The sequence below is a fragment of the Antedon bifida genome, chromosome 5, assembly GCF_963402885.1.
Source record: "Antedon bifida chromosome 5, ecAntBifi1.1, whole genome shotgun sequence".
Lineage (NCBI taxonomy): Eukaryota > Metazoa > Echinodermata > Crinoidea > Comatulida > Antedonidae > Antedon > Antedon bifida.
This window is the reverse complement of record NC_136230.1, coordinates 15,729,892-15,754,200: the sequence shown is the minus strand read 5'-3', so window position 1 is coordinate 15,754,200 and position 24,309 is coordinate 15,729,892. Positions and strand designations below refer to the sequence as shown.

The 24,309-nt window shown below is 31.7% G+C and overlaps 1 protein-coding gene across 2 annotated transcripts in view; it reads left to right on the top strand.

The window, feature by feature from the left end:
- Positions 1-24,309, top strand: part of LOC144842635 (uncharacterized) — a 298,292-nt gene that overhangs the window by 3,240 nt on the left and 270,743 nt on the right. Inside the window, exons 7-12 of one of the 2 annotated variants that reach the window (XM_078699119.1) lie at positions 192-350; positions 758-931; positions 1,024-1,320; positions 1,760-2,083; positions 3,072-3,395; positions 3,990-4,253. In XM_078699119.1, coding sequence (XP_078555245.1) covers positions 192-350; positions 758-931; positions 1,024-1,320; positions 1,760-2,083; positions 3,072-3,395; positions 3,990-4,252 — 1,541 coding nt within the window. In that variant the 3' untranslated portion in view covers position 4,253. Of the gene's footprint in view, positions 1-191; positions 351-757; positions 932-1,023; positions 1,321-1,759; positions 2,084-3,071; positions 3,396-3,989; positions 4,818-24,309 lie in introns of those variants that run through there. The other variant, XM_078699118.1, reaches the window with a different exon arrangement.

Sequence of the window (24,309 nt, the reverse complement as noted above, 5' to 3'; positions counted from 1 at the left end):
TCAACTATTATATAAATGCCATAAAATGATTGAAGTAAAAAAAACACCAAACTTTTTTTAGATTTATATAATAAGTCTGTGTCGTCATCATTTATGATAATCCACAGAATTTTAAAAAAAAACAGTATTATTGTAAATGTACATCTAGTATATACAGTTTATAAAATGTTGCTTTTCGATTTATTTTTTAGCATCTGAATCGAGAGATAGTACAAAACAAAACATAGCTCTAGATTATGACAGTGATGGTCACAGCAATGCACAAGCTTCCACTTCAAGACTTCAAAGAATCACTCGTAACGTGAAGAGATTATTTTCCTCCAAGAGGGATAACAAAGGTGCAGTTGATGGTAAAAGATTTATTATGAATGATTGTCAACATCATCGTACACTACAATTCTAGGTTTTTAATGTTTAAACCATGCGATAGTTGAATGCAATTAACTTTCACAGATATAAATTAATATCAACACTATACAGCGCGATATATGCCAACAAGTTGATGGTAAAGTATTATAAATGAAAAACTGTTCAGTCCAGCTAATACAGAAATTATCATTAGTGTATATTTTTGAAGATCATCATTTTAAATCAAATTCCTGAATTGCCGAACTAATGCATTCATAAATAACTTTGCTAAATCAAATTTATTATTATATCTAAAAGAGTAATACTACATAAATTAACAATACAAAACAAGCAATGGTACATCTTGGTTTAACTTTATCACTATTTTGTTGTTTTATTGTCATTGTAGCTTCTACCTCAAAAGAAGCTGGTAGACAGAAGAACATAGATCCAGAATCTGATACTGATGATGATGATACTGTTGCCAAGTCTCATAAAATGACAAAGGGGAAAACATCTCTAAAATCAAAAGTTAAGGGATCTAGTAAACGAAGGAGTATGTCAGATGTCAAGGATAACAAAGGTATATTTTATGATAAAATAATTATTATGTTTAGTTACTATTGTGAAGGATTAAAAACACAATTGATTCATAATTTTGTTTTTTTGATATAGACTATGTGGATGACCTAACTATTGACAAAGTGTCCAGAGAGATGGATCTTTCCTGCAGACGATTTGGTGTTCGTTTGGGGCTTACATGGTCTAAAGTGAATACTATTTTTGATAATGAAAAGCAGACAGATAAAGCTACAGCAAAGATGCTGAAACATTGGAGGAGCAACATTGGTAGTGATCTTAATCAGCAACAAGTATTATGCACTGCACTAAGACAACATGGTCGTAATGATCTTGCTAAGCAGTTTGAGAAATACATTAAGGATGACTTGCCAGAGATTATCAAACATTCAGGTATATTGCATTCATATGTATAGCCCGAATGCTGGCATCATTACTTTTTCCTATAATTTTCAGAAATCCTGAATAATTCATGAAGTTGATTATGCCATTAATTGGGGCATTTTAAGTGCTTCTATATAAGCATACAGAAATGGTTTTCTGCAATCTATAAAACTGAAAACCCTGGGTTTGAAACATATGAAAATCCTTGATTTTTTAGAGGATTAGAGTGCTTAATTATATTTAGGAAGGGCAGCTATCTTATAGTTCTTTATAGAAAATAATTAATAATTACTGTAGGCTCATGGATTATTATGATTCTTACCGGCAATAAAAATAGAATATCTATAAAATGTTTATTTTTTAATTAATTTCCTTTATGATATACTTAATCAATAATATATTAATTTTAACAAAGCATTGTCTTGATATTATTTTTCTTATTTCACAGCTTGTTTTGATGACCAAGATCTCCTATTCATCTGTGACAATTTAGGTGAAAGTTGGAGAAGACTAGCAGTGCGACTTGGAATCAAATGGGAAAACGTTGGTAAAATTGCAGGCAAAAACAAACATGTAGAAGATGCCATGATGGAAGTTTTGGTTCAATGGAGAAATAGCTGGCAACATGCAGAGGCACATCAACTACCTACAATGATCAAGGCTTTAAAACAACAGGGACGTGTTGATTTAGCTGATAGCCTGTGTACAAGACATGAATACAAAGATGAAATCAGTTTAGAAGTTGCAGTGTTTACAGACCAATCAGGACAAGGTGGATAATGATTATTATTTTACAAAAATGCTATATGTATACCTGATACTACTGTAGAAATAATCACTATGTTACTTTTTATTTTCATCATTTTTAAACGTGATTAAGTTTGTAGTTACTGTGTGTATCTATAATTTACAGGCCTCTGAAAACCTAAAACAGAATGATTCCTTTTCCTATTCATCACCAAAAAGTCAAATACATTTTTACTGGCCATACCAATCAGTAAATTACATCCAATATTGACTCAGTATGTTTTAGGGGGAACATAAAAAATATTTGGTTTATGTTATATTGTGATGAAACTTTGAAATACGTATTTTAATTTTGTAAGTGTCATGCATACACAAATTTTATATTTAGTGGGTTATGTTCACTTATATTTAGGAAATAGGGCAGCTATATATTCTTTATCATACTGTAGAAATAATTAGTAATTAGGCTCATGCATTATTTATGATTTTTACCTTATCCTGATGGGAAAATAGTAATTCTTACTGCCACTATAAATAAAATGTTGCTTCATTTCAGCACCTCAATGTTTGAAGAAAAACAACCATTCATATGCATAGCCCGAATGCTGGCATCATTACTTTTTCCTATAATTTTCAGAAATCCTGAATAATTCATGAAGTTGATTATGCCATTAATTGGGACATTTTAAGTGCTTCTATATAAGCATACAGAAATGGTTTTCTGCAATCTATAAAATTGAAATCCCTGGGTTTGAAACATATGAAAATCCTTGATTTTTTAGAGGATTAGAGTGCTTAATTATATTTAGGAAGGGCAGCTATCTTACAGTTCTTTATAGAAAATAATTAATAATTACTGTAGGCTCATGAATTATTATGATTCTTACCGGCAATAAAAATAGAATATCTATAAAATGTTTATTTTTTAATTAATTTCCTTTATGATATAATTAATCAATAATATATTAATTTTACCAAAGCATTGTCTTGATATTATTTTTCTTATTTCACAGCTTGTTTTGATGACCAAGATCTCCTATTCATCTGTGACAATTTAGGTGAAAGTTGGAGAAGACTAGCAGTGCGACTTGGAATCAAATGGGAAAACGTTGGTAAAATTGCAGGCAAAAACAAACATGTAGAAGATGCCATGATGGAAGTTTTGGTTCAATGGAGAAATAGCTGGCAACATGCAGAGGCACATCAACTACCTACAATGATCAAGGCTTTAAAACAACAGGGACGTGTTGATTTAGCTGATAGCCTGTGTACAAGACATGAATACAAAGATGACATCAGTTTAGAAGTTGCAGTGTTTACAGACCAATCAGGACAAGGTGGATAATGATTATTATTTTACAAAAAAGCTATATGTATACCTGATACCACTGTAGAAATAATCACTATGTTACTTTTTATTTTCATCATTTTTAAACGTGATTAAATTTGTAGTTACTGTGTGTATCTATAATTTACAGGCCTCTGAAAACCTAAAACAGAATGATTCCTTTCCCTATTCATCACCAAAATGTCAAATATATTTTTACTGGCCATACCAATCAGTAAATTACATCCAATATTGACTCAGTATGTTTTAGGGGGAACATAAAAAATATTTGGTTTATGTTATATTGTGATGAAACTGTGAAATAGGTATTTTAATTTTGTAAGTGTCATGCATACACAAATTTCATATTTAGTGGGTTATGTTCACTTATATTTAGGAAATAGGGCAGCTATATATTCTTTATCATAGAAATAATTAGTAATTAGGCTCATGCATTATTCATGATTTTTACCTTATCCTGATAGGAAAATAATAATTCTTACTGACACTATAAATAAAATGTTGCATTTTAGCACCTCAATGTTTGAAGAAAAACAACCAAATGTATTTTATTTAATGAAGTCAATTAAATGTGTTTTTACAGGATGCTTAACAGACTTGGACTTCCTGATAATTTCTGAGAAAATGACAGATTGGAAGAATTTCTGTAGGCATCTTGGTATTGCTGATGTTGAGCTATCACAAACTGAGAGAAGGTTTTCAGCGCTGACTGTAGAAGCAACAATGGAATCACTGGTACAATGGCGATGTAAGCAAGGAAGAGATGTGAACCAACGAGAGGAAGTAGTAAAAGCCTTGAGAGCAGTTGAGAGAATGGATATTGTAGAATTACTAGAAACAGTCTAAAGTGTCTATTGAAAACCTACAATAGACCATATGAACTGCAGTTATATGGTAACTCAGTTCAACAAATAAAAAATTTGTATGAACAAAAGGAGATACATATTTAATAAAGGACAATAAAGAAGACCTATTAAAATAATGTTTTTAAAAGTGCAGGATAAAACTATGTTTTAATAGACCAAAATAATACAAGTACCTTAACCTAGGTCACGTACCTGACATCTGACTTGGTATAACAATTGGGATTATGAAATAAAATGATTTGAAATAATTTTTAATCAGAATTCTAATCAGCTGCTGTCTAGTGTGTGTGACGACCAAAAGGCTTCTGAAAACCTAAAACAGAATGGTTCTTTCTCCCCATTCATCACCAAAACAAGATATTTTTACTGGCCATACAGATGCCTCCAATCAGTCAATCACATCCAATATTAGCGTGATATGGCTTGACTTGTGTTTTCTAGGAAAAATATGTTAGATAAATCATGAATGATTCCACCGAACTTTTGAGTTAAAATAACGACTGAGGCATTTGATAAATAGGCAAACTGCCTTAAAATGTCTTGACATTTTTTGAGAAACTATTTTCATCATCAGAACAGAAAAAACGCCTAGAGTACTTATATACCAATAGGACAGGTTGTATGTAAATAATTAGCATGATAAAACAACAAGGAACGCCGGCAACAAACAATCATGGCAAGCGTGACGCCCAAGTTATATATTTGTTTGTTAAAGGAAGGTTTACTCCACATGATGTGGAGGGCTTCCTTGACCTTAAGTTTGAAAGCGGAATCTGCAGAATCCAGAACGGTGAAGCATTCCGCATTAGCGAGGGCCTTACACCGTTCTGATTCCTGCATATGTTGAAAAATGTTTAGAAGCCTTGTCCCTGAAATGTTCACGCACCCGCATTGATAACTGTCTATTGGTTTCACCAATATACATGGAATTACATCCCATACATTTGAATTTATATACAACACGAGAGCGGAACATATCGGGGACAGGGTCCTTAAGACTAAAAAAGTTTGACATTTTAAATGATTTGAATGCTAATTTAATATTAACTATTTTCCAATATTTACGTGTACTCGATTCTTTTTTGTGCGCATTTGGCAAACTGTAAGTAGGGTAATTTAAAATAAAAAACCTGATTTTGTTCAATAATCGACTCAACTGAGGGGAACAGTTCTTACTTAAAATGGTTTAAGGAATGGAAATGACATTAATAATTTACTTCCTCATTTACATACAACCTGTCCTATTGGTATAAAAATATGTTATATTATGATGAACTGTGCAATAAGTAATTTACTGTTGTAGGACTTTCTGTCACTGGATTTTTTGTATATATATTGTTAATGTCTACGATGAGTATGGTGGCTATAGCTAGTGTTTGTGGCTTACCCAAAATTTCACATGAGAAATATTTGTAAACCCACTGTATATTTATTAGCAATACTTGAACATTAACATTCATAATTTAATATATTTCATTGGTATAGCTTTTTTTCAATCTTTTTTATTATTGACCTGACTAAAATTGTAAACTTATATTTACAAGATAAGTCTTGTAAAGATAAAGTACAATGTTGTGGTGTATGCATGCTGTTGATTGAAACTTAAAAAATATACATTTATTAGTAGAGTTACTACATAAATACATATTTCATATTCTATTTTAATAAATGATATACAGTATTGTTAACTTTTTTGTATTGCATTTTTAAAATCTCAACGCGAACAATAGGGTCAAAAAGAATTTAATAGAAAAACAACACAACATTGAATTCTTCATTTGATCTTAAATGCATAGGACATAAAAATCACAAAATGTTATCATATTCCTGAGAATTATTGTTATTTACTTAAATTACATTGTTAGTTTTACATTGTTAGTTTTACATGATTTGTTTATAATAAAATTTAATATTAGGATAATTTCATTTTCATAAAGTTTACTCATGCGTGAAAACCAAATCAAAGCTGAAAGAGCTTCACAAAGACTCTGCATTCTTACAGTGTAATGGATCTGAAGCTTTATTGTACAACAACTGTATTATTGTTTGTATTGTGAATAAAAATTGGTACGACAGCACACGCATGTAAAAAATTGTGTCAATATTCATTTTTCTTTCAACATTTATATAGTAGACAATTTGCGGCATTTGACACAACCTTGATACTGGTGGTAGTTCCTGGATTAACATACTTAATCCTGACATGAACTGCATTATAGCCTAACTGGACCATGATACAACAACCCAAGTAACACAATACCAAAAGCTATATCAACTGCAGGAGTGGTTGCAACTTGCACAAACTTGTTAATGATGGTTCCTTGATTTACAGGCTGTACTTGCTTTTTGTACCATGTTAATAGATAATGCCTTTAAACTGGAATAATGGTTATGATGGTTGATTATTTTTCATTGATTTCAATATTATACAGTAGTACAGGTTTTTTTTATCATTTTGTTGTACAGCTATTGTGTAATGTGTAAATAAACAGAATTTCATTTTTTTAAATTTGACAGTACAGTTTTATGCATCCCATAAATCCTATAATACTGATTTCTAATATAATAAATCAAATGTTATTATATCAATGACTTTACCCAATAATGGGGTACACAGTTCATCATAGTGGTAATGAATTTCTTTAAAGGCAAGCTGATAAATATTGTTTTGTTTTTTGTATGTAACAGTTATAAAGTAAATTTACAGTATGAAGCTTTTGTACCATGTTAATGGATAATGCCTTTAAATTGTTATGATTGATTATTTTCCAGTGATTTTAATGTTTTTACAGGTTTTTATCATGTTTTTGTACAGCTATTGTGTAATAGGGTGTAAAAAGAATTTTCTTTTTTTTAATTTGACAGTACAGTGAGTTTTATGCATCCTATTTACTTGTTAACTGATAAAATAAATACAAACATAAAATAGTGAATTTTAGATTTGTTTCTAAAAAAAATAATTTGCATGGTATTTACAGTAGTAATTGGTGAAAGCTACTCAAATATTTCTATTAGATGATGCATTTCATTTGTAAAAATATGTTGTTATAATGAATAAATATTTGGATTTTGTTACTTTATATTGGTTTCAGTTCTATTTTGTTGAGTGTTTTGGTTGCTGCCTTTTTTTAATGTTCAGTAAAAAAGATCACAGGAAATACCTTAGATAGTTACATGCTTTAATCCATTTAGCACTTAATGGGGTCACATGCTGAGTAAAGTCATTAAGGCTGTCACTATCAAGGACAGGCAAAACCTGGTTCAAAAGTTGGAAATTTGGTAAGAGGGAAAGTTTCCTCATGTCTCTTCTGTAACACTTTTTATATTCAGGTGCTCAGCAAATCAGCAAACTGCTAAAAATAAATGTTAAATTGTATCAAGAAAAAAAAAGTATTAGATTGGTATAAACATCATAAACTAAATGTTTATGATTTGAATAGTGAGAATATTTCATGAGTTAAAAATTAACTGATCTCTCAGTAAATTAAATATTCTCTATTCAACATTTTTAGTCGCGTGTACACGACTCTATAGTTCACTATGTCGGTCGGTTGGTCGTTCTGTCTGTCGGTCTGTCTGTCTTTCGGTCCGGTATCACTATGCATTGTAGCACGCGACTTAATGGCTGTTGGCCTTGTTAGTTTTATAACTCAATACATATCAATGATGATGTGTTAATTCAACATCATTAAAGTACATGAGGATGAAGGAACATACTTCACATGGTAAAGTATGTTTGTGCAGCGTAGATTGAGAATTGAGAGTTTTAAGTAAAGGCCTACCTCGTCTGAATCTACTTCATTTAGTTGTTCCTCTAACTTGCGTTGATGTAAACGAATTGAATATCCAATCATAGCATACTGTATGATACGTGCTGCCTCATGTCGTCTCTTTACATCTTCCCTCACCTTCCAGCCTCTAAACCCTACAACACATCAATTATAATTAGTCAACCCCTCATGCATCATAGCATACTGTATGACACGTGCTGCCTCAGGTCGTCTCTTTACATCTTCTCTCACCTTCCAGCCTCTAAAACCTACAAAATATCAATTCTAATTAGTGACTCAGCATCATAGCATACTGTATGACACTGCTGCCTCATGTCGTCTCTTTACATCTTCCCTCACCTTCCAGCCTCTAAACCCTACAACACATCAATTATAATTAGTCAACCCCTCATGCATCATAGCATACTGTATGACACGTGCTGCCTCAGGTCGTCTCTTTACATCTTCTCTCACCTTCCAGCCTCTAAAACCTACAAAATATCAATTCTAATTAGTGACTCAGCATCATAGCATACTGTATGACACTGCTGCCTCATGTCGTCTCTTTACATCTTCTCTCACCTTTCAGCCTCTAAAACCTACAACATATCAATCAGTAACTGAGCATCTTACAGTACATAAACACATTTAGTTTAATTTTAAAAATGTTAAAATGAATAAATTAAAAGTTAAGATGTAATTTAATGTTTAAATAGCCTTCTGTGGCTTGGTTTGGTAACAGCATGATGCCTGCAAGATATTTGGCAAAACACTATTACAATCAATACCTGTTTGACCTCTTGTTTACTTTTGGTTGCCAGGATTTTCCTCCACCATATTTGTATTACATCAGCACTTAAATTGAATTCCTTCAATCTTGCAAGTTCAAGTTTATCTAACTAAATGAAAAATAACGGAATATAATAAATATACAATGATGCAGATTCTTACTTACTTTTTTACACTGACAATCTAAAAACAAAGTATTATAATTTGATGCTACACCTTTTTCATAATGTTATAAGATTGGAATTTTACTGATTTTGATTCAATGACTTACACATATTTAACTGGGTAATAATTTTTAATAAAATGGTATTTTTAAATTGTGTTAAATTGATTGTTCTTTTAATTTATATTTATATATTTTTTTTTTAAACAAAAATGCCTCAATTTTACATAATTATGTATAGTCAATTTTGATGAATTTCCTATCTTATACTACAAAATATTCCTGTAGCATTACTTTTAAAAATAAAGGTTTATTTCACGATTCTGCTCTACTGCAAATGTTTATATTATACAGATATTGCCTACTTTTTAGAGGTGAAATATAACAATTGACATCCCCGAGGGAATGATATTTTTCTCGAGGAACTATATATTACATCTGCTATATTAAAATATGTAGCAAAGTGTATGTGTCGGCTAGCCTAAGTAATAAGACTGCCTAGTTTACCTTACCTTGGCGAAAAATGACCATATAAATTCAATAACATTTTCACTTTACAAACTAATATACAATTTAATTTATTCTACTGCAAATATAAAGTCAACATGTACAGTATGAACAGGGATATATAGTATATATATATTATAAACATCACAGGCACAGAATAAATACTATACCGTGGTATACTGAAATTTAATTAATTAATTAATTTGAAGATGAGGAAATCTGTCCCAACCGAGATTCGAACCCGGAACCTTCTGCTTAAAATGCAGATGTCCTAACCAATAGACCACTGGAGAATAATATACAGATAATTACTAATTAATGATTCCTTGGCAATAAAATATTCACTTAGGCCTAGGCCGTTTAAATTAACAGAATAATTTCCATCAATAAGCATACATAATAATATTATTATCAGGTCACATCTAGGGAGGACTAATAACTAAGCGAGGGCGCTATGTATGAATAGTTAATAGTTTAGTTGATTAATTTCTTCAAGCAAGTTGCGTGTGATGGAGTGACAATTCATCGCGAGTTCAAGTCCCAGTAGATGACTTTTATTACTTTTATTAACTTATTTATCGCCAAACGCGAGTGTAGCCACACGAAAATTACACAGTCAATATCATCGTACTTGAGAATTTGCTGGATTTTATATGTTTAATGACAGGGACACGATAATTACTCGAAAATTACTCAGTCAATATCATCATACTCAACCAATCACGTTCACGCATTTATATAGGCTATTTAATATATATATATATTTATTTCTATGCCTGTTGTGTAATAACGTTTGGGGAACTGCTGTTTTTTCACGTTTTTACGGAAATCAATCATGGTACGTCGGTGTAACCTTTCTCATGATATATATGTTGTTTTTGTCATAGCTTCTTTTTCTCCTAATTCTGCTGACGTTAATTTTGTCACAGATCTGAAAATAAATTATAAAACGTTAATATTAATTAATATTAATGGACATTAAAAAGTGTAGAAAATGAAGTGAAAGAAATTATACAAATACACCCAAGGTACGGCTGGTTAGTTTAAACTAAAATAGCTATTTTACGTTTTAACATGTTTGTTCAGACCATGATATTCAAAAGTGATCGTATTCCAGTAACATAGGCATACGTCTACACGTCTTCCCTGATCGAAACGAAGCTGTAAACTTAGAAAGAAGATAAACCACACACACAGAGAGACCTACCAAAGCAACATGCTGTTAATAGCGCTGACAACAAATGATGCAAATATTAACTTTATAATTACAAAAAACAAAAAATTACACATAATAATCATAATTCGTGCCCTGATAGATTAGACATCTTACTGAACCCATTATGTTCAATGACTGCGGTATATTTGTACATTCTGAATGACAAGTTTGAAACATTTGCAAACAAACCCTTACATTCTAAGTTGTGTGACTTCATCCATTGTATCTGGTAACTTTCTATTGGCAGTTTCGGGTAAAAGTAAAACAAGTACTCCAGATGAAATGGCTAATACACTGAATGTTAACATTGCAAGTGGTGCCCAATACCTTGACAGGTGGAGGATATATGGTGATAGGATGGCTCCAATCCGACCAGATGTTGAACAAATACCAACAGCAACTGACCTATTGCCAAATGAATAATGCAGTCTGTTAGTTTGACAACTAGATTTAAGAATTTTAAAAAAACGCCATCAACATAATGGAAAGAAGAACACATCAACATTACAATAAAAAAGACCTAATAAGATTATAACAATGTCAAAATAAATGATGGCGCGAATCATTGTTTTATTCTGTATGAGTTTGATGATAGTGAATAGGGGAGTAAAAAGATGATGTGCTTTAAGTCCTCACCACCTCATGACGTCGAATATACAATTATAATTATTATAATATTACAGTTGCTCGTGTAACACAGTAATTAACTTTTATCAATTGAACTAGACTAGCTATAACCACTAAATAGGAGAATATTATATTTCTAACCGTATGTTTGTTGGATACAGCTCTGCAGTATAGAAAAATATAATACCGAATGCAGCGGTTACTCCAAACTTTCCTACCATCGCTACTGTCAGTCGTCCTATTCCCATTGCTTTTCAACAAAATAAAAAATATATTACAAAGTCAATTATTGGTATAAACAAAATAAGTGATGTCTTACTATATTTATTCATAACAAATCAATAGGTGATTCTAGTACGAATCACCAATAATTAAGACGAACTTTTAATTCATGGATCTTCTTCATTGGCTACCAGTTCATCGCAGGATTAAATATGAATTACCCATAACCACATTTAAAGCACGACAGAATATTGCTCAAAATTACTATTTGAGTAAAATCTTATATCGTATCAACCAGCTTGCTCACTTAAATCATGAGATGATACTATACTGCTTAGAGTTCCATCAGACAGACTTTAGACAGCTGGAGAATGTTATATGGAACAGTTTACCGCGTACAGTACAACAAGATCTTGTTGTTCACTGTAGGCATAATTTGAGAAGTCTCATATTAATAGAATAGAAAGTATACAAAGGAAAGCAACAAGGATAATGATGTTTAGAAAGGAAGGTTCCTGGGACACATCTTATTCTTATAGATTGAAAGTGCTATAATTATTATCTATTGATGACTTGTTTAAATTACATAGACATTTATTAGGACTTAATGTGTTGAAATGTTACTGTCCTCATTCTTATAATAATGTAGTATAATAATAATGTAGTATATTAAAACTAGTGAAAGGTGTCCAGGTAAGCTTTTACGTTGGAATTCGAAAGGTAATACTTTTCATACTTCTGTATTTGTTTCCTTTCCTAGACTATGGGAGCAATCCGCCAACAGAGCAAACAGAATTTCTATGTTTTTTCTTAAAACAAATGATAATAAATGATACTTGACTTACTTGAAAAATAAAAATACCAAATCCTTTAAACAAACAGTTTTAATTACTGCAGTATCACTAGTTGTCGTACACCTTTATGAAATGATAACTTGTTTTATTCATTTTTAATATAAATGGTTTTATACATGTATGTACTGCTGCAGCTGTGGGCATTATAAATTCTTTTATTATTATCATTATTATCGATGTTGTTGTTTACTTACGAATAAAAATAGTCAGCAAACAAGCAACGCCACCGAGTAACAATGTTGCTGATAAAGATCGTCTGCGTCCAAAATAGTCCAGAGCTACAATACTCAATGCATAGGCTGGTATCTCGGTAGCACCAGATACAAGAAAAGATATGTAATGATTAACGCCAAAATCAGAAGTACTCAGAGAGAGGCCAAAGTAGGAGATATTAACAGCAATCCTTTAAAAAAACAATATTTAAATATTTATTCAATTATTATTATTATTAAAAATAGTCACGGTATTGATCTACCATCGTTTGAAGAAGTTTGAAGAAGGCCTGCAAAATGACAGACTCCAGTAACAGCAGGCAAACAAACTTCTCCAAACAATGGTAGATGCTAAGGTATTAGACAGCTTTAGTTTGCCAATTTCGAATTTGACAAAGGAAGTTTTCCAATGTCTGTTCTGAAAAAACTATTTAGTTTGCAGAAGTTAGGTCGCCAAAAGCCTCCAGTAACTAGTGTCCAACAGGCACAAAAACATCTACAAATTATGCTAGTGTAGAATATGCTTTAGGGAAGTGGAGACAAACTTTTATTTTTCAGAAGTTTCCTGAGGTTCCTTAAGTTTTTGTCACCATTCAGTAAACAAAATGAAAAGTTTGCTTGTGTAGACGTTTAGTGTTTCCTAAAAAAAAAAGCCGTACACATCAGGTAAAACATACTATAAGCATAACTTACCAGCATAACATAACATTAAATGTTCGCTTACAAACTGGCCATGGTCTAAATAAATCAAGAAACGACATGAGTGAAGATGGTTTACCCTGAAAATATAAAAGTTCAGCAAGTGAATAGAAGAAATGTTATAACTTAAAAATAATTACATCCTAGTCAAAATATCTAAGAAGCTTACCTCAAAATAGAAAAGTGCGTTTTCATTTAAGGAAACATACATTTCTTTTGCTGTTGATAACTTAATGAAATACCCTTGTTTCGTGTGTAGGTGTATACATTTTTATTATCTTCATATTTTTATCATTTGTCTATCGAGGAATACCAGAACCAAGAAATAGGATAAATGTGCCCATGTTGACTTTTAAAAAGATACGGGATAAGATACATATACATCTTCACCGTTTATAAATTAAATCCAGTATTCAACTCTGGTGGTTTGTAATTTCTCTATGCCTCTTTAAATCCGTTCGTTGTTGAAACCTCTGTATATATTGTAATTGTTTTACCATCAGGAAAAACCAATAAAAAACATTTTGTATCTTGTATGTGAATGAATATTATTATTACTGGAAATGTTCAATATTATAAACAATCATTGTTTTAAAATTAAGAAATATTCGATAACGTTTCATATACCTGATTATATGTAATAACTATTATACGTACCATGTGTTCAGAAAAGTGAAAATCTGTTGGCAAATTAACGTTGTTTACAGTTGCTGCCTTCTGAGTTATCTTCTTTGCTTCATCATATCTTTTTTGAGAAATCAGCCACCGTGCTGATTCTGGGAAAAATCTTGAAAAAGAGAGATTATTTGTATTTAAAGAGAGTAATTTCGGTCAAGAATTTAAGCGAATGCATTAATTATTGTTTTGTTAAAAAAACTAAAATAATTTTCTATTAGGACTATAATGTTAAAACATTATATAGAAAATTATTTTAGTTTAACAAAACAATGATGTATTTGTTAATGTATCGTATTTGATAGCTTTTAACATTTTCATACAGGTTTTACCATTACACTGGTCACACTGTTTATCGTTTATGCCAAATAAATGAATGAAAACAAAAATGTTAATCACTTCAATTTATTTTCGCTCTTTGTGTTGTATTCTTTATAATAATTACAAAAGGAAAGGCAAACCTCCTGTTATGGACTTTAATATTTGACAATAAAACAATAAAATAAAATATGCAAAAAGTGTTACGGTATTTATACAGTGTTGGAACTTTCTCTTACGGTATATAAAGAAAATATAATAGCCCAGGTACACTAGCCACAAGCTGTAAAGTTCGCCATTCACGGATAAAGTATGCAAGTCCTGCCATGATTATTAGACCAAATGCAAAGAAGAATTCGATAACAAGTCCAGCATATGTTCGTTTGGAAACACCGACAGTCTCAGTACCTAAAGAGATTCAATATGAACAAAAATAAATACCATAATAGTGTATCATTACAGGTTAAGGCCAATTTATACAGACGATCCGAGCGGATAATGGTAGGTGGAAAACCGTACCACGTAGAATTTGTATCTATCATGAGCGGGTTTCCACTCAATCGCTCCTTGTTTTGTAAATGTCATACGAAATAACATAGATTCTATATATATGCTAATAATATAATATGCTAATTTTGTTTTCCGCTTACCGTTAACGTTCGTTCTTGTAAATTGGCATTTAGTATACTAACATTAAAGTTTTAAAGGTTTGCTCCGGCAATAAAGTAACTATTGTTTATATATAAACACAAGAGGCAAAGAACATTAATTCTAAACCGCCCGGTGATATACTGAAATTTAATTAATTAATTTGAAACGATAAAGATGAGGAAATCTGTGAGAATGAGAAAAAGTCGCCCCAACCGAGACTCGAACTCGGACCGCCTGCTTGATATGCAGATGTCCTAACCATTAGACCACTGGGGCTTTCATGGTATTGTTCGAACTCGATTGGATAACGACTCTTTAACATTCTCGGCGTGGTACGGCGGAACAGCACTAGTCCTCAGTTGTACGCACGCGCAACAGAGATCAAATTGATACGCCCTCATCTTTCAGTATTTTTATTCACGAGGCGGGATCTCCGAAGAGATACTTTTATATATATAAACACAAGAGGCAAAGAACATTAATTCTAAACCGCCCGCCCTCATCTTTCATCCTGAAAGATGAGGGCGTATCAATTTGATCTCTGTTGCGCGTGCGTACAACTGAGGACTAGTGCTGTTCCGCCGTACCACGCCGAGAATGTTAAAGAGTCGTTATCCAATCGAGTTCGAACAATACCATGAAAGCCCCAGTGGTCTAATGGTTAGGACATCTGCATATCAAGCAGGCGGTCCGAGTTCGAGTCTCGGTTGGGCGACTTTTTCTCATTCTCACAGATTTCCTCATCTTTATCGTTTCATATTGTTTATATATATATATATATAAAGCATAATGTATGTAGGCATACGGCCTATCCACGTTGAAACACCGCACAGTGGGCCAGAATCAATTCAAAGTGTGCCAAAAGTCCAAAATGGTAAATGTGGCATTCCGAACTTTTTAATATTGGATTAGGAAGAAGACATCTTAAATTATATAAATCCACTAATAATTTAATTTTTTGTAAATTTTAATAGTGTCTTGTAACCATGGAAACTTGAAGAAACCATGACATTTCACTTAAAATGAGCAAAAACAACAGTTTTGATAAATTCGCTGTTATTTTTTCTAGAAAAAAGCAATGGATTTGATACTGCATGAAATTGTTGTCTGTTATTAATTATATTAGGCAGTAAAATAACATTTTCGATTATTGCTCTATTTTAGGGCTAAAAGTCACAAAATATAACCCAAAAATACCAAAAAATCGTATTTTTAAAGTAAAACCACTAAAATAGTTTGGATTCGCGTCGATTCGCACGCTAATTTTGACAATAATATTTCGAGCAAAGCTTGAGTTTTACGTTAATACCAAATTTGGCTGCGAAAGACCTTTTGGAGTATACTACTAAAACTATCAAACCATTTCTTTATTATTTACGAAGAAGATGGTACAAGTATGGCCGTCACAAGGTTCATTTCATCAGATATTATTAGTCAGAGAACCAGAAGAACTTCTCTATGCTGCTTCACAAGGCGTCTATAAGCAAAATTCACATTTAAAATATATGCTGAAGTTTGCAATGCTAACACCATAAAGACCAGCTAAAATAAGAAAGTTAATATCCGAAAAAAAAATAATCGATCAAGTTTACAAGTGAAAAAGCTTTGTCACTTTTAGCTAGTTTAAACTGATATGACAAAACAGTCATAACAAACAGGTTTTTGGAACGTAAGGGAAGCTAAGCATAGATGCTACCCAAATAATATAACGGTTAAAGAAGATTCGGCAAGAGTACCCCTTTAAAGCTTGCTGGACCAAACTGCACTTCGAATTGCTCAGTAAAAAAAAGAAGAAATTACAGAAGTAGTAACATAAAGATACTTCCTCGTGATTTTGCCGACCTTTACACCTGCAATTCAATATATTATTTGATATTAATTAACTATGAACTGGCTGCAGATGAAAACAGAAAAGACAACATCTAAATACACTACAATTTACAATTCACCATAGTTGACCAAAAGGTCGTGAATGCTTTGACTGAAACCAAGTATTCAATGCGATGTTATATATATGTGGAGCTACTCCAAAACAGTTTAATGATTTGGATAAACTCCCATTGTCAAGTGAAGAAGCCTACAGCTATGGGCTCTCGCCACTACACAAATGGAGTAGGTGCTTCGAAATGCTAATTCATATTGGTACAGAATGCCAGTAAAAAAAGTGGCGTATTTCGTCTGATAGTGAAAAAGCCATCGTTGCCGATATGAAGAAAAGAAATACACGATCGGTTTAAAGAAGATATAGAAATGAAAGTAGATGAACCTAAACAAGGTTCAGGAAAACAATGGCAACATAGCTTGCAGAGCTAGCTTTCCAGGAAAAGGAGACTTCCGCTGAAATTGGATGTAAATCTAGTACGTGTTTAGACCCTTTACAATTTGGGAACTACTGCCGAAAAACAGCAGAGTTATATATACAACTCTATACATGGTAAAATGCCAGTGAGTGTACATGTTCTCCTAGTTCATGGTTCATCAATTATTTCGAGTTCTGTATTACTGATAGGTATGGTGAGCGAAGAGTCTATCGACGAAAACATACAATGAAAACAAACGACAACATAAGTGATGTATTTCAGTCATTTATAACCCTTATTTGTAACATGCAATAAAAACCTATTTTCAATATTAATATTATTCACACAACAATCAGAAAACAGTATTTGTAATGACATCATACTGTACATTAAAAAGATTGTTTCATTGAACTCTGTGGATCTTTAAATAATTTAAGTACGTTTCAATCATGGATGCAATTTAATCACACATGATATTGCAATGAGAATTTAACTCATCAAAAATTATTATTTTATGACGTATAATATATTAAGAAAATGTTCCAGTTGGATTTATTGGGTGTAGCAAGGAAGAGGAACATTTTAATTTCACACTTCCCTGGGTAATAGAAATCCTTACACTTTCAATAATGAATGTAATATCAATCGACATAAGAATTACAAGCACATTCGCCTCAACCAATCAGAATGAAAACACCATTTGTATTACGTCATACCTATTTAAAAATACTTCCATTAAATTCTACGGGTCTGAAAACCCATTTGATCCTTTAAAAATTAGGGTAATCAGTATTTATTTATGCGTATAGACTTTTGGCACACTTTGAACCAATTCTGGCCCACTGTGCACCGGTTCTCGTCAGGTCACCGAAGTTAAACAAAGGTTAGAGCTTTGATAAGAATCTGGGAATATCGGTTGCTTTATATGTATATATGGAGCTGGGTTCAATTAGAAACATCTAGAAACCGCCCTTGAGCATAATGCATTATAACTCAAGTTATAGATTAAAATACCCTACCTATAACAAAGGCAGTGATGAAAACAGCAATGTTTGCTGCCGCCGTGATGAATCGCAACGCCGTGTAAGCGGCAAACGATTTCACAAAGGAAGTTAATATTCCAGAGCCACACTGTAAGCCTACAGCTAAAAACAAAACAAGTTTCCTACCAAACCTATGAAGAAAATTAAAACAAAAATGCATATTTGTATCATGTAATAAATCATAATCCCAAATACAGTGTCATTGAAAGAATTATTTATTGGTAAGTCGATATGTGAAAAGGGATGTCTGTAATTTGTTTATGTCAAAGATATTTGAGGTTTTTAAGTCACGGAAGAGTGGTTTAGTATATGAAAGATAATTTGAGTCGGTACATATGCGAACTGTGATTTAGATTATAGAGCAATTCAATGGAAATTATGTGTACGGTTACAATATTCGCTGTTTAGCTCATAGCACCAACAAGGATGTTTCATTTGATATAACAACACAAAACAATAAATAATTGGAATGTTCTATTAATTAAGCGTTTAGTTGCAAATACATTTGACATATGAATTTCGCAATGATAATATATAAGTAAGACCATTCATCACAATCTACTAACTACATATACCTCTACATTTAAAAACAAACGTCGCCGGTCGTCTGTTCAGTTAGGAAATGCCAAAATACTTACTTGTCCGCTAAAGCTCCAAAAACAAGTGAACCAACTAGTGTTCCAACAAAAAAAATTGACTGTGAAAGCGATGGCTTTGCGGCCTTTTCACAGACAAGATCAAACTGAAATTATAAAACAAAAACTGGTAAAATCAAGATAATGGTTTACAAATAATAAACTAAAGAAAATGTTAATAGTACGTGTCACGGAAAAATGTCAGGGCAATTTACAAAAAAAGCCACGGCAATTACAGGCCAGCGTAATATCGACGTCGTTAAACACTGTTTGGTAATAATATGATAACCTTCTTGTTTATACATTTTCATTACAAAATTTGATACTGTTAATGATTTAATAAACATGCAGTAAGCTGTACAGCATATACAAACAAAATATTAATAATAAATGATCCTTATATATGTTTATTATCTCTTTCTTGTAACTATCTTTCAACATTCGTATTTTATTTATTCAAACATTCTGAATAAGGCATTAGTATTCTACTTATTTTGTGCCGATCGTCGTCTTTCCTATCCACAACAAAAAGCAATTCTTTGTTAAATTTAACTTTATAACGTGCACAACAACATCTAGTCAACGTCCAGATTCAGGATGAACAGCTTCTCAGGCGAACCGAGATTCGCCGAATTTCTTATGGACTAGTGATTCTACAATTGTGCATGGTATTCGTTTAGTTAACTTTGATTTGTGTGACTCGTTATAATCGTATCACATGCATCATTTGCCAAGATACCTATTTGTTTGCTCTTTACGATTATATTATTATGTGCAGTAGGCTACTTTAAAATTTTATTCAGTGTCTTCATGAGCTCTAACAATGTCACCTACCAACGTAATAACAAACAAATGGGGAAAAATCACCACCACAATCATTAGGACGTCATTATAAGTAGAGCGAACATACTTTCGATCGTGGCGTGTAGGGTGGACTTTAAGCGTCACGGCAACTTTAAAAAAATATACGGCAATTTACAAAATAAACCACGGCAATTTTTTTAAAAGCCAGGGTGTTTCATTTTTAAGTTGCCGTGGTATTTTTGTTGAATTGATGTGTTTTATTTTTAAGTTGCCGTGATGTTTTATATTAAAGTTGCCGTGGCTTTTTAAAAAAAATTGCTGTGGCTTTTTTTAAATTGCTGTGGTTTTTTTGTAAATTGCCGTGATATTTTTTAAAAGTTGCCGTGACACTTACAGGCCACCGTAGATTTGATAACCCTGACCCACTTAGTTTGGTTTTCGGTAAACCTAAATTAAATTTGATGTACTATCTAACAATTTTAAAGGTTACCTGATTAAAAAGGGTTGATACAGCATCATTTTAATATATACGTTCGGGTCTTTTTTTGTGTCATTTGAATTTAAAACGAAATGTTTGGAGTTGTTGTAATTTAAGTTCAATGGATGGCGCCGGCATTATTTATACTCACAAAGCATTTATAAGAAATTGAAATGTCTTGTTTTGTAAGTAACACAGTTATGACTATTATTCGATATTTTAACAAATATATTGACACATTATTGACATTTTCTTGGCCTAATTTTAATTCCTATAAATTTCATACCATTTGGCCTACCATCATAACAATTAGAGTCATGGACTCATTCATATTAATAAACATTTCATGAAAGATGTTATTGTATAATACTGACAATATAACGTTGCAATTTATACTTATCATATACTACAAAGTGTACACGGAAAGCATCACACTCAATCGTGCATGATAAAGTGACCTTCTAATCATTTCTTTTTTTAAATGGTTAATACAGTTGAACCTCCGTGAGCGTGAGTGGAGATTCTGTCCCAGCAATCCTGTTCCCAGCCCCATAATACAGTCCTTGCAGTACCACACAGAAAGACAAACTGTCATATTGATCAACAATCAGAAAAGTGTGAATTTCTACCACCGTATGCTATTCAGCTATAACATCAACGCGTACAATATCTCTTAAAATTCTCTCCTACAAAAATGTCGACATTTAACCCTCACTGGAATATTTTTCTCAACAAAACGCCAATTCTGTGATAATTTTGTAGTTAAAGGATGGGTTTGTACTAGATAATGTGCTCTCTAACCATTGTTTGGAGAGGTATGTCCCTGGTTTGACACGGTGTCTCTAGGAACTTGTATTACAAAAAGAAACAAACGCGTATAATTCTTATATATATATATATATATATATATTGAATATAGCCTATATTCGTCTATTGATCCTTCTAAACAATGACGTAACACAAATGGAAAAAATGATGTGATAAAGTGTTTTATTTGATATTATCCTATAATAATATAGCTATTATAAAAACATTTGTGTACGGTTAATACTATAAATATCTATACAAAATATTACAAGCTTTTTTTTCAAGGCACTTACGGATTACATTTAACTAATTTAATGTTTCAAACATTATATACATACACTAAATTCATAAGGTTCTAAAGACACTCACCGCGCGCACTACTTCATCTGTTGGACATTGCGAAACATCGCAGTGTCCTACGCTGTCGATTTTAAAGACGAGAAGACGATACAACGCCGTAATATACCACACAGGCCATACTACTAATAAAGCAGCATTCATAATTCTAAAATATAACGTTACGTAAAGGTTGTACTAAAGTCAATTGATTTAATGAAAAGTATATGGCAAAATACACGTAGAGTTAATGTCAACACTCATAATAAGTAAACGCGATCTATATTATACCTGGTATACAAATTGAAGTTGGTGCCTTCATGGCCACACATAGCTATTTATTATTGCCGATCTCTTTCTGCTAGTACAACATTAAGATCAGATACAATTATTTACAAAAATAAATAAAAATAAAATTGTGTAAACTAAGTTATAGGCCTAAATATATTACAAGATTATATAAAAAATGCTGTTGGAAAATCAGATAAACCTTTTTTTTATTGTCACAGAATTGGGTTAGATGTGATTGTGTTTAGTATATTATTTAATAATTACATAAATACACTATTTTATAGTAATTCACAATAAAATAAAAAGCAATATCAACTTTGTTATTGTTGATGTTTTTTTTAAGGGCCGGGAGCTTTGTACTGTAATGTTTAAAGATGAACGAGTCTTACTCTTCGCTGTTCCTAGTCCATAGCCAAGATTTTTAAAATAAAATATAGCTATAGGCCTAGTATAGTAGTAGATGAATGATTTGCCAAATAATTGTCATGAGGCCTATTTACCACTTTCGCTGCTGGTTTCTAACTTGAAAAGGGCACCTTAGGATTAGAATTATTTTGAACCGAACGACCCGACATCCCTGGACGAGCTTGTGCTCTTACATAGGCCTAAAATACAATAAGAATTGGTTTATATTAAATTTACTAAATACTCAATGTTTTGACTACCACTACCACTACCACATTGATACTAAAAAAAAAATCAATAATATACCGGTAAACAGTTTTTTTTAAGACGGTTATTTCATCAAACATGTCTATTTAAAGATTGACATTAAACTTGAATTAAATAATTCTAATACAAAATCTAATGGCAAAAAGATTAAATTAATGACGTTTCATATATGATTTTTAAAACATTCTCTGCCAATTTTATATATTTGCCAAGGAAGCAGACAAGAAGATGCAAGATGAAATAAAAGTAGCATTTGGAAAACAATAAATTGTAGAATAAATATACGAGTCCAAGGTTAAAAATGGTTGCAGGTCATTAATATATCGATACTAAAATAATAACACGATCATAAATTTCTATTCCTTTGACATTATAATACAGAGTATTTCGAAAAAGAAGCCCATAGTATCTTGAAAAGAAGTCATGTGCTTGACATCGAGATGGCCTTCTTTTCGATGTTTTACGGTATACTATGTATATTATTGTTTGATCTTGAAAGTGGTTCCACGATGGTTCATAAACATTGTTATCTGTTTTTGTTATTACATTTTATATTGAAATTATATAGTAAACGTCTTTTATGTCTTAAATAAGTAATAATATACACATAAATAATAAAGTAATAATAAATACAAACTTAAAACAGTAGTAAGTAGTAATATTACAATATGATTTTACAACCAGTATTGCTTATTAATGTTTATAGTACCCAACAGTATGGAACAGTTTGCCTTTTATATGACCTTTGTACAGTTTTGAAACTAATGTAGGCCTAAATGGAGTCAAATTTACATTGCCGAATGGCCCAAGTAAAAAAAAACAGTAGTAAGTGTATATCGTGAATTTAAGGAAGGATAAATATAAGAGATCTATTCAGAAAATATGAACATTTTTTAAAAAGATTTTTGACGTTTTCAATACTTTAAACATTATAAATATTCTTTTTAGCTTTATATTACTTTTTATGTATTAATTTAACAATTAAACTTTTGAAACATGTATAAATTGGAGAATTATCATCAAATCAGAAAACTAGATATTTAGGATATTTTTATAGAAGAGGGAAAATTCCTCCATCTTTGTTATGTACCTGCATAAATATTACAGTGGAAACTGTATTATGGGGACACCTTTGGGACCAGTGTCCCCTTAAAGCCTTGTTCCCAATATGACACAATGCAATGACGTAAGCCACAACGCAAAAGATTATTCGAACATGCCTTGCGGCTTACGTCCTTGTAGGCCTGCGTCCTAGTGGGAACCAAGCTTAATAGAGTTTCCCTTGAACACTGGCTGGGAGTTCTTATTTATACAGTCAGTACTGTGTTTTAAGGTTTACTATAGAGTAACCAATTACAGTACTTTTGGTAAGCTCACTATACTGTCAAAATATAAGATATTATTATAATTTTAAAAATATGTGGACAAATAACAACATTTTCACATGTTTTATATAAAATATTTATCTTAAATAAAATAAAGCACTTGTTTAAAGGCAGACATGGCCACACCACTATAGGCCTACGCTACTCTAATTTATTCTTAAATCGTAATTTTTTTTTTTCAAATCAACCTCTAATTTTATCACATATTGCAACTTAGCACCAAATTCAGCATGATCTAGTACCATTGAGGTATTAATAGATTGACTAGAGTGCTAACTATGTTACAGCAAAATGATGAGACAGTGCTGGTGCTTTAAAATTATCCGCTGTATCTGTTCAAAAATATTATTTAGTAATATAAAACAATAACTTACAATATTATGAAGAATACATGAGTCAGAATATATATATATATATATATATATTTTAATTAATTAATTTGAAACGATAAAGATGAGGAAATCTGTGAGAATGAGAAAACAATACCATGAAAGCCCCAGTGGTCTAATGGTTAGGACATCTGCATATCAAGCAGGCGGTCCGAGTTCGAGTCTCGGTTGGGGCGACTTTTTCTCATTCTCAC